This window comes from Akebia trifoliata, chromosome 6 (assembly GCF_017979445.1).
Source record: "Akebia trifoliata isolate Shusen 1 chromosome 6, ASM1797944v1, whole genome shotgun sequence".
NCBI lineage: Eukaryota > Viridiplantae > Streptophyta > Magnoliopsida > Ranunculales > Lardizabalaceae > Akebia > Akebia trifoliata.
In genome coordinates, this window is record NC_141380.1 from 29,135,979 (window position 1) to 29,151,101 (window position 15,123).

Sequence of the window (15,123 nt, forward strand, 5' to 3'; positions counted from 1 at the left end):
AAGATTTTTCAACTTCTAAATATGGGATTAAAAGTTTTGGAATAGACTGATTTTTGGTGAGGATGATCTTCTAATCGAAGAGATCATCCTCACAAGAAATCAGCCCATTCCAAAACTTCTAACCCATGTAGGACAAAATATGTTGGGTAAATTGTTGGGTAAATGGTTGGATTTTGAACATTTCGTTATATATATATAGGGTAGCATTCAATGGCTAACTTTTTGGCAAAACGTTTTTCAAAACATCAGTTAGAAGTTTTGGAATGGGCTGATTTTTGGTGATGATGATTTCTATGGTGAGGAGACCATCCTCACCAAAAATCAGCCCATTCCAAAACTTCTAACCCATGTTTACAAGTTGAAAGATTGTGGGCCGTCCATTTTTTGTAAACTATTTTTGATGGGGTTAGAAATTTTGGAATGAGCTGATTTTTGGTGAGGATGATCTCCTCATCATAGTGATCATCCTCACCAAAAATCAGCCTATTCCAAAACTTCTAACCCATGTAAAACAAAACACGTTTGGTAAAACGTAGGGAAATGTTCAGCACCCTAAGTTTTACCACACACTTTAACAAACGTTTTTTGTCCTACATGGGTTAGAAGTTTTGGAATGAGCTGATTTTTGGTGAGGATGATCTCTATGATTAGAAGATCATCCTCCCCAAAAATCAGCCCATTCCGAAACGTTTAGCCCCATGTTTACACGTTGAAAAATCGTGGACCGTCCATTTTTTGTAAATCAATTTTGATGGGGTTAGAAGTTTTGGAATGAGCTGATTTTTGGTGAGGATGATCTCCTCACCATAGAGATCATCCTCACCAAAAATCAGCTCATTCCGAAACTTCTAACCCATGTAAGACAAAACGCGTTTGTTAAAGTGTGTGGTAAAACTAAGGGTGGCGAACGGGACCCATATATATATATAGGGTAGCATTCAATGGCTAACTTTTTGGCAAAACGTTTTTCAAAACATCAGTTAGAAGTTTTGGAATGGGCTGATTTTTGGTGAGGATGATTTCTATGGTGAGGAGACCATCCTCACCAAAAATCAGCCCATTCCAAAACTTCTAACCCATGTTTACAAGTTGAAAGATTGTGGGCCGTCCATTTTTTGTAAACTATTTTTGATGGGGTTAGAAATTTTGGAATGGGCTAATTTTTGGGGATGATGATCTCCTCACCGTAGAGATCATCCTCACCAAAAGTCAGCCCATTTCAAAATTTCTAACTCATGTTTTGAAAAATGTTTTGCCAAAAAGTTAGCCATTGAACGAGACCCATATATATATAGGGTGGGTTCCGTAGACACATAAAGCTACAACGTTTTTATCTTACATGGTTAAAAAGGTTCGGAATGGGCTGATTTTTTGTGAGGATAATCTCCGTGGTGAGGGGATCATCCTTGCAAAAAATCATTCCATTCCAAAACTTCTAACCCCATTAAAACTGATTTACAAAAATTGGACGGTCTAAAATTTTCCAACTTGTAAACATGGGGCTAGAAGTTTCATAATGGGCTGATTTTTTGTGAGGTCTCTATGGCGAGGAGATCATCCTTGCCAAAAATCAGCCCATTATGAAACTTCTAGCCCCATGTTTACAAGTTGGAAAATTTTAGACCGTCCAATTTTTGTAAATCAGTTTTGATGGGGTTAGAAGTTTTGGAATGTGATGATTTTTTGCAAGGATGATTCCCCCACCACAGAGATCATCCTCACAAAAAATCAGCTTATACCGAACCTTTTTAATCATATAAGACAAAAATATTATAACTTTATGAGTAGCTTTATATGTCTACGAACCTGAACCACATATATATATATATATATATATATATATGGATGGCGTTATTACGACCCCCATTACAACCCTCATTACGACTCAACGTTTGTCTTATATGGGCAAAAATATTTGGAATGGACTGATTTTTTGTGAGGATGATCTCTGTGATGAGGGGATCATCCTGGCAAAAAATCATCCCATTCCAACACTTCTAACCCCATCAAAATTGATTTACAAAAATTGGACGGTCTATAATTTTTCAACAAAAATCGGACGGTCTAGAAGTTTTGGAATGGGATGATTTTTTACCAGGATGATCTCCTCATCATAGAGATCATCCTCACAAAAAATCAGTCAATTCCAAACATTTTTGCCCATATAAGATAAAATGGTGTGTCGCAAAGGGGTCGTAACGAGGGTCTACGGAACGCGACCCTATATATATATATATATATTTGGATAGTAAAGTCAAAGATATCTTTTATCATTTTTCTTAAAAACAAAGGGACGTTTCCAAAAAGTTAGGGATGAAAAGTCTGACTCCATGCTCATTAATGATTTTTTGAATAATAAAATCTATTTTTTCACGTGGGCAGCTGGACCTTATGCTTCATGGTTTTGGTTTGGTATTAATGATTGATGAGGGGACGGTACAACCCTCTTCTTTGGATGACATGTGGCATATCTCAAAAGTTGATGAAAAAGTGAGTATAAAATCAATACAAAAATTCATGTGTCATGTTGTAAATATTAGGGGAAATTGATATTTTTGGGGTGGTTTTGTTCGATTTTAAATAAGTTGTGATTTGATTATGAGTTACGAAAATGAAGAATCAATCAATTTGATTCGATTCTCGAATCAAATTTGTATAGAATCAAACCAAATCAAGAACTGAATCCTTATTCAATAAATAAATAAATAAATAAATATAATAATTATTATGAAGTTAGAACATAGATTAATGATCTTTTATGGATGAATTAATATTTTTTATGGATGGATAAGTGATTTATTCTATAAAAATTTATGTTTAATATATATTTATTTATTTATTAAAAATATTACTTACAATTTATGGAATATTAGCAACCCATATAACCGAATCGAACCAAATCAACTTTAGTTTGATTTGGGTTGGTTTGATTCTAATTCTTATTAAGTGGAACTGATCTATGTTGTTTCGATTCCAATTTGACCTTAAATCGAACCAAGTTGCACCCCTAGTGAATATGAATGTTTTATCGAAATTTTAAATGGGATGCCCACTTTTAAGTTGGACTCTTGATTATAAGAGGCATTTCTGACAATCAGGTGAAATTAAAAGAGAGAGGTTTTATTGGAAAAACCTATCTATTGCATTTTTATTACAAAAACTCTCTTACTTTATCAATTTTGTTATTCAACAAATTTTTTATGGGATCCACATCATTTTAAATGATTAAATACGTATAACACCATCAATCATTTTAATCACATATCTATTATACAAAAAATGTTATATGTATTTAATTTAATTTTTTTTTAAAGACGTGGGTCACACTCTAAGATATGTTAAGATAGAAAAATACTTTCTTACTAAGTTATTATGGAAAGTTTTCTCATCATCATTGGGCATCCAAAAACATGATCAACACCTTGGATTAAGCTCTAAGAACTTTGGATAAAAAGAATAAGTTAATTTTGACCGTTGAATTTCAATTTTAAATTTTGAACTTCGGTAGTCATCCATTTTCAACACCTTGGATTAAGCTCAAAATTATTATTATTATTTTGAGCTTTTTTCTTTTGAATATTAGTTTTTTCATGAAATCTAGACTAATTTTTTTTTCCTTCTTAAAATAAAGATTTGTTGAGTAAAAAACTTGATTAAATAAGAGAATTTTTGTAATAGAATGCAATAGATAGGTCTACTCTCTTTTTTCTCAAACTAATGATATGCCCTTCTTGACCTTGGTCTTCCTTGTAAACTAATAAAAAATAACCAAAATGCCTTCATCTTTAAGCTCTTCTATTGACCAGGATATGTTAACCTCATTATCCCGCTACAAACAAATACTGAAATCAAGAACTTTGTCTACAAGTGGCCTTATTTATCCATGAAGCAAAGATATATGGATACATGCCCGAAAAAAAGTTCATTTATCCTTCCCAGTAATTTGTTTGCAGTAAAAAGTTCATTTGTCTTTTTATTCTAAGTATTTCTAGCTCATGCATTCAAAGTCTTATTCTATGCTTATTACATCATGTTTGGATGGAGATAAATAGAGAAAAGAGAAGTGAGAATAAATGAATTTCTCTCAATTTATCTTGTTTGAATTGTTAAGTGGAAAAAAAACATAGAAAAAAATCCTTTTAAAATATTTTATAAGTCCAACTCTACCCTTACATCTCTTTGAAGAAATTTTAAAATTTCAAAATTATTCAAAATTTTCTTTAGTCAAAATTTAAACATGGTGAAGAGAAATTGAGTTTCTCTTCTCTCCATTTTTTTAAATCTAAAAACAGCCTTAATGATTTTGCATTGGAAGTTAAAAATTATATTGTTCATCTTATATGCATATAAGTTCGAGTAAAGATTGTTTTTACTCGAATCTCGAGATATAAAGAAGACATGGGCGTTATACTTGAAAATTTTCACATGGGCCACGTGAAAAAACAAAAGCTGAACTAATAAAAAGACAATTTTTTTCAATAAAAAATACATGGGCACATGGTATAGAATGCTGATATTCGAACTAGAAAGTCTTCATCCGGCAATACTTGGCTGACGAATCATAGACACGTAATCATAGATCTGTCTTCTTGGGAGAGACAGATGCACAGATCTTTTATGAAGATTTAAAAGAGTATCTCGAGGAAATAAATCTATAGTTTCAAATCCGTAATACGTCAGCCGAGGAAGACATTGAAGTTAGTAAATCATTATTCTTTGGTAGAAGTTTGAAAGAGACTGGACCTTATACTCTTCTTGATGGTTAGGTATTTTGAACATTGATGAGTGATGAGGGGAGGGGTGGGAATAGCAGGTACTAGGTTGATTATATGACGCGGATCTGACAAGAGTAAGAGACTTAAAGAGAATTATCTAATTTAATTATGCCCCCCCCCCCCCCCCATCTTTAACTTTTAATAAAAAAAATGCTTTAACTTTTTCTCCCAAAATTCTTATCTTCCTCTTCTTCAAGTTCTCCCAAAATTCTTATCTTCCTCTTCTTCAACTCCTCGATGTTTTGATGAATTTTGAAGTTTGTGACATAAATAGAATCGTAAGAGAGACTATTACTTGGATGAAAAATTAAAGGTGTTTTTTTTTCCTCTATTTGTGATATAGAGATAAAGATGAGAGCAAATAACACAAAAACATCAGAGAAAACAATACCAAAGGGATCTCCCTCAACTCAATAATCTTACCTTTAATGTAAAAACTAAAAGTAATTAGCTTCGTCACCCTAATATAAGTAGACATCGAAGGCGAGAACTTGATTTTGGAGTGGTCAAATTGGAGAGACACGTGAAACCTTCATTCGTCTTCCCAGTCATTGTGGTGTTTATTAAAGATGAGGGAGGGCATTTGAATCATTTTCCGTTAGTCTATTAGAATAGAATGAGGTCAAGGGAGGCATGTTAAAAAAAATACAAGGGTATCTCAATTATTCACAAAATGGTAATGGTGGAGGTGGAGGTGGATATCTAAATCACCCACATTAGATATTTAGATTTGCCTGGACCGAGAGAGAGAGAGAGAGAGAAAGCTGAAAGGGAAGAAGAAAAATGGGTTCGTCCGTCGTTAGAAGGGGAGAAAATGTAGAAGCGCTTTTGACAGGAAGTAGTGCTTCTTCAGAAAAAATCCCAAAAGATTCGTTCCACTTTGCTTACATCGTATACTTCACATTGGGAGCCGGATTCCTCCTCCCATGGAACGCTTTCATAACAGCAGTCGATTACTTCAGTTATCTCTACCCAGAAACCAGCGTGGATCGTCTCTTTGCTGTGGTTTACATGCTTGTCTGTCTCGTCTGCCTCCTCATAATCGTTCCCTACGCACACAAATCCAATTCTTCCTTTCGAATCAATCTGGGTTTGATCCTCTTCATGGTTTGCATACTTTTGGTTCCTGTGTTGGATGTGGTTTATATTAAGGGAAGAACAGGTTTATATTCTGGGTTTTATGTGACCGTCGGTGCTGTTGGGTTGGCTGGAGTGGCAGACGCCTTGGTTCAGGGTAGTGTTGTTGGGTCAGCTGGAGAGCTTCCTGAGAGATATATGCAGGCTGTTGTTGCAGGAACCGCTGCTTCTGGTAATATTTCTTTTTCTTCTTCTTCGTCTACTATCAGTATTCTCTCTCTACTTTCCAGCATTTATGTCTTATCTGTAATTTAGCTTATTTTTATTATATTTTGTTCTACACCATTAGTAATTTGTGTTTGGAATCATACCCATTTCTTAGTTTTTTCTTTTTTTTGGTCTGTGACCCTGTTTTTAATGAGATCATCTGTAACTGTTTCTGGATATATTAACCAAATTCGAAATTGGAAATTATTGGGTGAAGGCTATATTCGATTGGGTTAATTCGGACAAAGTTGGGAAAGTTTTAAAAATAAAATTGGAAAAATTTCAACTTTGACCTCCCTAAAGACCTTATCTTTTTTCTTCAGATTGAAGAAGATTAAGTGTTGAGGTTGAAGGTTGAAAATTTTACTTTATCTCATAGCAACAAGGTTCCGATTCGGTAAATTATTGGGTGGGGGTTCAATGAGATTAATTTGGATAAATTTGGGACAGTTTCGTTAAAAATTTGGCAAAATTTTGGAGATTATACAAAATATTTGTTTGGGTTTCTCAGCAAAACCCATCATTTTCAACCTCTCTAAATATCCTATCGTCCATGAATAATTGAAGAATTGTCGATTAATTCTTCATTTCGCAGATTTAATCAGCTAAACCCTAATTCGGAGAAGTTCACAAATTTTTTTAAAAAATTGTATAATTTTGTGACTAGCTCTATGTGGTGATTAATCTTAGTGGGTCAGTGAATTTTTTTTCTGTTTTAGAAAATTTGGAAGATTTTGTGACTGTTTGTGGGATGGGATGGAATACTTTTCTCATTTTTTTCCATCAATTTTTCTCCTTATTTTAATCATTTCTTTCCTATTCTTTCTCTTTTGGGATTTGGTTAATCTTGTTACCATGAATTATGATTTGTGATTTCCATTTTTGTCTTCGTCAACACTATTTATTCAATGCCTTTGGTGTTTGTGTTGTTTGTGGAATTTACTAGATCAAATACATAATAGAAATATCATTGTCGTTTACCATGGTTTTTTGGATCAGTATTAGGTTAGCTGTTGCAATTGTGGTTGGATTAGGTTGTTTTCTAACCTTGTCCATCTGGTGGCTTGGAGCTTGTTGAGTCTACAAAAGACGCCAAATGGACATGCTACCCAGGGGAAAGATAGATGTTAAGAAGGTTCTTGGCTTTGGATCCAAACCGAATGCTCAAGCCATATGTTATTATGCTTCAACATGGGAGGGAGTACCAACAAGAGAGCTAATTCCTATTGACAAACCATTTACCTCAAAAGACCGATCTGATGGGAAAGGCGCAACTATGAATATAAGAGGGTCACAGGTTGAACTGGGACATGATACATGAGCACGTGGCACTTAGGAGTTGAGGCAAATAACACAACACTGAACACTCCCCCTCTCCCATAAGGGTGGAAAATTCTTTCGAGGAGACTCAAACTTGTGACCTAAACGAATCTAGTGCTTTGATACCATGTTAACAAACATTTACCCCAAAAGACCGATCTGATGGGGAAGACTCAACTATGAATATAAGAGGGTCATAGGTTGAACTAGGGCATGATGAGTGAGCACTTGATAAATTTGGGGGTCTAACTCAAAACCAATTGACAATTAGTGGAGAGCAGGGGCGGAGCCACGATTTTCTTTTAGTGGGGGCAAACTTATAGTTAATTGGAGGGGGAGGGGGCAAAAATTGTAGGGAGATGAGAGAGTAGGGGCAATAGGGTCAAATGGGGCATATCAGTAGTTCAAAATGCAGGGGTATCTTGAATTTAAGCATAAATTCAAGGGTATCTAAAATGCCCAAAAAAGTTGAGTGGGGGCAATTGCCCCCAATGTCTCCTTACTAGCTCCGTCCCTGGTGGAGAGGCCCACGATCTTATTAGGAGAGAGACAAGGCAATTTGTGTCCGATGTGGAACTAAACTCAACATGCCCCCGCATGTATGGGTCGGATTGGGCCAAAGCACGTGGAGATATGAACTGAGCGATGTGGAGAAGAGAAAGGCCCACTTTGATACCATGATAAATTTTGGGGTCCAACTCAAAACCAATTGGCAACGAGTGGAGAGGCCAACGATCCTATAAGGAGAGAGACAAGGCAATTTGTGTCCGATGTGGGACTAAACTCAACAACTCCTGGCAGCATTCACATTAAATCTGCTAGGTGTTAGGCTAAAGGCAAGAAAGAGTTTCCTCTTGTGAGTTGGGCTCCGATCAATACTTGAATTGTAGAACTTGATTGCCATGTTGGTGTTGCTAATCCCAACTGCATATCTAAGCTGAATCTGATGGGTAATCATTGCATCGATCCAAATGTCTTCCTTGGGGTTAGAGTCAACAAAATTCCATGAGATTCTAGCTGTAAGTAACATGGTTAGATCTTACAATATCGTGGACTCATAGTGCAATAACATTATAATACTTAGTAAAGGGTCTTTGATGAAGCCATATGTTCATCTAGGAACGTGGCATCGGGGTGGACAAAAGTAATTTTTCTTAAAAATATGGATAAATATAATTGTTTTCAACCTTTGATTATTTTGTTATTGATACAACAGTAGACTCGAGCTATCAACAAGCTTTCATATTAGTCAAACCCAACACTTCATCCTTGTCTTGTCTCTCTTTGCCGTCTATTAGAGAAAAAATGAGATTAACAAGGCAGCCTAGATCACATAATAGAATCATCTTGGAGGTTTGGGGTACTTTGGATGGCATTTTGGCCCTGAAAAAGGTTGAACTGATCCTGGAAGCGGTACAAGGGAGCCTTATCCTTTCTGCTGTAAGAAGTGGATGATAAGAGATGGCTGTAAGAAGGGATTAGGCATGGGATTAAATAATGATATAATGGATACTTTCTCTAAGGATGGCAATAGTAAATAAGGTATGTTGTGATTTTTAGATGCCTCACCATGACTGTCAAAGTGTAGAGGCAACAAATAAGGTACGCAAGTTGGCTAGAACCAACGAAGATATTGTAGTCCCAAGATTTGATCTTGAAGATTCTTTAGTTTCTAGGGGATTTTAAGTCAGACACCTGAAGTTCGAATAACAAAAAGCCTCCAGGGATTATCAAAAATGGGGTCTGAGTGTTTAACAGGGGTTTGATGTTGTGCGATGGAGATATCTACGATGGACAAAAGAGGTTGTTGTTGATATTGCAATTGCCCACTTCTATACATACTGAACTGGGTTTCATTCAGGGAAATGGAGAATTTAGAGGAACTGCATGCTGAAACTTAAGTCAACAACTGTCAATTTTCAATCAGGTAATTTTCCTCCCGCTAATTCTTGGCCTATTTTTGTTTTCCCTTTGATTACTTCTCTTTTTCGGTTGTTGTTCTCCTTGTGTCAATCAACTTTCATGTGTTTTAATGTTGCTATGTCTCGGGGTGAACGAGCATCCAAAGCTAATATGTTCTAAGGTTCTTGTGTGAGATTCATCACCACAGGACAATATCGAGTTAGATTTCTGCACCATATTTCAAAAGGAATTTTTGGAATAAGGCGTTGATGATTTTGAAAGAAATTTGAAGGGGTAGTCATAGTGAAGGATCAAGCCAATTTTAGTTGCTGAATAGTTTTTGTCATCATTGTTTGGGTCTTTCTATTTCATCTCTGTGTTAGATACCTTTTCCATTAATAACTCACTTATATCTTCGAAAAGAAATAAAATAAAATATAATAGATAACTCTAAAGGGTCAGTGCCACTAGTTATAGGATGTTTTCCTGGATATGTCGACATAGATTTCTTTCCTAAAATAGATTAGGTTATTTCTATTCAAACCCTGTTTCCGAAATCGGGTTTCATTTTGTGTAGTTTGAAGGAATATGCCTTGACTGAAGATACTGTTCATGATGGAGTTAAATTGTGAAATAGGATTCTTGTTGCTGACCTGGTAATTGGGATTAAGGTGCAGATGACAACAGCTTTGATGATGATCTGTTACTTCATTTTGCTGAGCTGCACTCCCTTGCTTAGTCAGCACATGTTTTACTTTCAATCTGCCCTTTGACCTCAATGAAAGAAAAGGGAGAGATCATATTCTAGACATTTGAGCATTATTTTCTTTGTGATTTTCATGGATAGACCTATAACTGGGTTCTAAGCTGAATGTGAAAACTGTTCAAACCCAAGAGGCTAGAAGCTTTAGTCAGGCTGGATTTTTGCGACTAGATCTATATAGGGGTGGACCAAACAATCTTGGGTTCAAGTGTTCAGGCGGCCTGAGTTTGCCAAAAGTCATTTTGTCAAAGCTGAAAATCCAAGACGATAGAGAAGCAAGTCTCCTGAACACCAGAAGCCTCTAATCCTCACCATATCTTCCCTGTTTACTTGCTCATATTTTTTATTTTTTCTATATTTGTATCTGTGATGTCTCTTACAATACTCTAGAAGACCAAGGAGATAAAAGAGTTGAATCTATATGCAAGGATACTGCATATTTGATTCTTAATTCGATTGGTAATACAGAGCAATCTTGGATGTATCAGTTCCTTAATTTATACCTACTTGTCTAGGTACCTTTGATTTGTTTATTATTATACTAGGTTTAGATCAGAATATTGATGAAAGTTAGACCTGCCACGTGCAATTCTATAAATTGCTTTTCATTGTTCCTCAAATAAAGAAAATAACCTGGGGGAGGCGTTTTGGAATGAGAGGAAAGATTTTGAAGGAGAATTGATTTTCTTAGGAATTTGTTTTGGATATTGATACTTGTGAGATGGAGGAATTCAAGTATTGTTTTAGTAGCTAACACGACATCTTGGAAGTTGAGAGTACTTCATAGGATAGAGAAAATTGGACCATAGAACTAATATAGATATATACATAGCTATTGATTACCAGCTTTACTTGGGAAGTTGAGAGTGCCTCATACGAGAGAGAAAATTGGACCCACGAGTCTAGTATAGATATAGTCATGGTCATAGATATTGATTTCCAATTTTACTGAAAACTCATAGGCCGTGTTTGTTTCTTCTTTATACTATCCAAGCTAAGGTGTAAGATATGCAATCCACATCTTTTGTGTTTGTCTCTCACCAAATTAATATTTAATTAATTTTGCGGGTTCCACACTTGAAAAGCGTAACCAAAAAAATCCGGAAAATGGAATCCCACCTCAAGGCTGGAATTCCCTTTTCCCAAGTCCCTTTCATTAGATATATTAGGTGAAAATACTATTGTAACCCTAGCTTGTTTCACGTGGTTCATCCAAATTCTTAGAATCCAATTGAGAAACATTTTGCTTACTAATTAAGTAAGATCTTTAGCCTTACCAAATGTCGTTTTGCTCAAATGGATTACCACATTAGCAATCCAATACCACAGCCCTCAAAATTTTATGGAAAAACTTAAAAAAAAAAAAAAAAAATCCTTTGGGCTTGATCATAGTTTTAAAAATTGACAGCTACTGAACTTCCACCTTACTCCAAAATATTTAAAATTAAAATCCAACAGTGAAAAATAATTATTTTTGTTTTCAAAGGTCCTCTACAACCCTAAAGTATAAGATCATGTTTTTTGATGTCACAAGGTGAACCCAAGGACCCTTAGTAAGGCTAGTCAGAATCAATCCAATATATAAAAATTTGATAAACACTTTTCTGACTAAAAAAATTCATAAAATAAAATTTGAGCTTGTTCCAAATTGTTGAAAGTGGACGGCTACCAAATTCACAAAACTTAAACTTAAAATTAAAATTCAATGGTGAAAAATAATGTTTTATTGAATTTTTTTCTTCAAAATTCTTAATAATTTAGTAAGACTAGTCTGACTCATAAAAATTCTTCTTCAACAACATATGACATCTCCTCAACAAAGAACAAATTAAGATAGAGATCAATCAAAAATTATTTTTTTATGGATCATTTGCAGAGTCATATGACAATGAAAATTTTCTTATTTTAATTAGTATTTAATTTATTATATTAAGATTTATTTTGTAATACAAATTTTGGGTTTAAGTTTTATTTAAGTTCATATTTGAATTATTTACTATATTAGAGTAGACTTGCATTAGTATTTGAAAAATGACATACAACTAAATCCATGTCAGGATTAATGTCAGACAAACAAACATGGATTGTAATCTTGCTAAGGGTTTCCACCGCATGATCAAAGAAAATACTATTCAAGATATGTAAAACAATTTTTTGATGCGGCCAAACAAACCCATATACTCTTTGTTACGCCAGTATTATGCTCTAATGATATATTGGTGTGGTAGTCTTGTTTTTTAATTTTTACCTTTTAATTAAAAGTAAATATATGGTTGGGCATCTTTTTCCTGGAGTTTGTTTTCTGAAGTGTGAGATAAATTTGCTCAACTGAGCTCAACTAAACTCAGACCCGGGCTCATCAAATCCACATCAATTTTTGACTTTTTATGTGTTGATGTAAGTTAAATTATTTATTGTGGGGGCTCCATATCGGCTTTCAGAAAACCAAAATCATGTGTGAAAATAAATAGTTTGGGTGGTGACCTGTTTGTTTGCCTAATAATGTTGGGTTGGGTTGGGGTTATAATGACTAATAGTATATTGGGTATCCCTCGTTAATGTTTGAATTATTGACTGGCAGGGGTGCTTGTTTCAATTTTGAGGATCATAACGAAATCCATATTCTCCCAAGACACGCAAGGTCTAAGAAGTAGTGCAAACCTCTATTTCATTGTCAGTGGTGTGGTTATGGCTATCTGCATTGTTTTCTACAATGTGGCAGAAAAGCTTCCAGTTATCCAATACTACAAAGATCTGAAAATGCAAGCTGTAGAGGAGGAGAAAATTGAAAAAGGTTTTCTGACTGGAGGATCCGCTTGGAGATCAACATTGTGGGACATTGTAGGGAGAGTAAAGTGGTTTGGGTTTGGGGTCCTCCTCATTTATGTTGTAACCCTATCGATATTTCCAGGATATATTACCGAGGATGTCCACTCTCAGATACTCAAGGATTGGTACCCGATCCTTCTCATTACGTGTTACAATGTGTTCGACTTGGTTGGTAAGTGTCTGACTGCACTCTATCTCCTTGAGAATGCAAAGATTGCTATTGGTGCAAGTGTCGCGAGGCTGTTGTTCTATCCTCTCTTCTTGGGTTGCTTACATGGTCCCGAATTCTTCCGGACTGAGATCCCAGTTGCAATACTGACGTGTCTTCTCGGTTTGACCAATGGCTATTTTACAAGTGTGTTGATGATTATGGCTCCAAAAATAGTACCTATACAACATTCTGAAACAGCTGGAATTGTGATTGTATTGTTCTTAATTGTTGGCTTGGCAGTTGGTTCGGTTGTAGCTTGGTTTTGGGTCATCTAATAGGTAACTGCACTCTTCATCTCGTAGCAATTGTTTATATTCTCGAACTTTACTGATAGTCCTTTCAATATGTAAGGCTTGTACACAACTGTTATTAATTGTGCTGTTGTAGCACAGAATTGTTTTGTTTTGTGAAAGACTGCAAAAGAGACGATGATGATTATGTAAACCTGACTTTCAAAAATATGTGTTAATCGATTATAAAATTCCTTTATTGCATCTTGATGCACTTACTGATCAGGAAGGTCTTCGGTTTTAGGTCAAGCGTTCAGCCAAGCTAGAGGGGATGACTTCTTATCCCAAGGAAGTTGAGATGAGAAGGTACCTTGGAATTCCTTTGTAGAAGATAGTGGAAATGGGTTCAGGATCTGATGCTGATAAAATTAATCCTATTTCACCACTTAATTCTATCTTAAAACTACTCTTTCTATTAATTTTAGGAATAATAATATACATTATTTGATCAGGTTTCTGATAAACTAATGATCTTTTGTGGATAAATTAATGATTTTTTATGGATAGATTAGTGATTTATTCTATGAAAATTTATGTTTATTGTATATTTATTTTTTTATAAAAAATATTACTTACAATTTATAGAATATTGGCAGCCCATATAATCGAGCTGAACCAAATCAACTTTAGTTTGATTTAATTCCAATGGAATTTGGTTGGGTGTAGTTCTTATTAAGTGGAATTATTAAGTTGATTTGATTCCAATGTAATTTTGTTCCGCTCCAATTTGGCCTCAAACCGAGCCAAATCGAACTAAGTTGCACCCCTAGTGAAAATGGACATTTTATCAAAATTTTAGAAGGGATGCTCACCTTAAAGTTGGACTCTTGATTATAAGAGGCATTTCTTACAATTAGGTGAAACTAAAAAGGATACGTTTTATTGGAAAGACCTATTTGTTGCATTTTTATTAAAAAAACTCTCTTACTTTATCAATTATTTTAGGGGATCCACGCCATTTTAAATGATTAAATACTTATAATACCATTAATTCTTTTAATCACATATCCATTATATAAAGAATGTTATAGGTATATAATTTAAAAAAAAGATCATTTTTTTAGGTATATAATAATGTTAAAAAAGAAAAATACTTTTTTACTAAGTTATTAAGGAAAGTTTCCACATCATTTTTTGGACATCTAAAAACATGTTCTGATGGCTTAGTGTTGTAGAGGACGAAATTCTAAGAACTTTGGATAAAAAGAAGAAGAAAAAGTTAATTTTGATCGTTGAATTTCAATTTTAAATTTAGGATTTCGGTAGCCGTCCATTTTCAATATCTTGAATTAAGCTCAAAATTATTATTATTATTATTTTGAGCATTTTTCTTTTGAATATGAGTTTTTTCAAGAAATCTAGGTTAGTTTTTTTTTTTCTTAAAATAAAGGTTTGTTGAGTAAAAAACTTGATAAAATAAGAGAGTTTTTGTAATAGAATACAACAAATAGGTCTACCCTCTTTTTTTTCTCAAACTAATGATATACCCTTCTTGACCTTGGTCTATTTTGTAAACTAATAAAAAATAATTGAAATGCCCTTACCTTTAAGCTTTTCAATTGACCAGGATATATTAACCTCATTATCCCACTACAAACAGATATTGAAGTTAAGAACTTGGTCCACGAATGACCTTATTTATCCATGAGGCAAAGATATATTGATACGCGCGTGAAAAAAAATTCATCT

The 15,123-nt window shown here is 34.5% G+C and overlaps 1 protein-coding gene across 1 annotated transcript; it reads left to right on the forward strand.

Annotated features, from left to right (window-relative positions):
* Nucleotides 1-5,474: 5,474 nt before the first annotated feature.
* LOC147400692 (equilibrative nucleotide transporter 1-like) lies at nt 5,475-13,638 on the forward strand. Its single transcript, XM_086446494.1, has 2 exons — nt 5,475-6,084; nt 12,686-13,638. Exons 1-2 carry the CDS (start codon nt 5,559-5,561, stop codon nt 13,417-13,419), a joined length of 1,260 nt encoding a protein of 419 aa, XP_086302620.1. The 5' UTR covers nt 5,475-5,558; the 3' UTR covers nt 13,420-13,638.
* Nucleotides 13,639-15,123: the final 1,485 nt, after the last annotated feature.

Excerpts from the sequence above, each read along its gene's own strand:
- LOC147400692 (XM_086446494.1), top strand. The coding sequence starts at position 5,559 with ATGGGTTCGTCCGTCGTTAGAAGGGGAGAAAATGTAGAAGCGCTTTTG. Across the intron at positions 6,085-12,685 it reads TGCAGGAACCGCTGCTTCTG|GGGTGCTTGTTTCAATTTTG; the intron begins GTAATATTTCTT and ends ATTGACTGGCAG.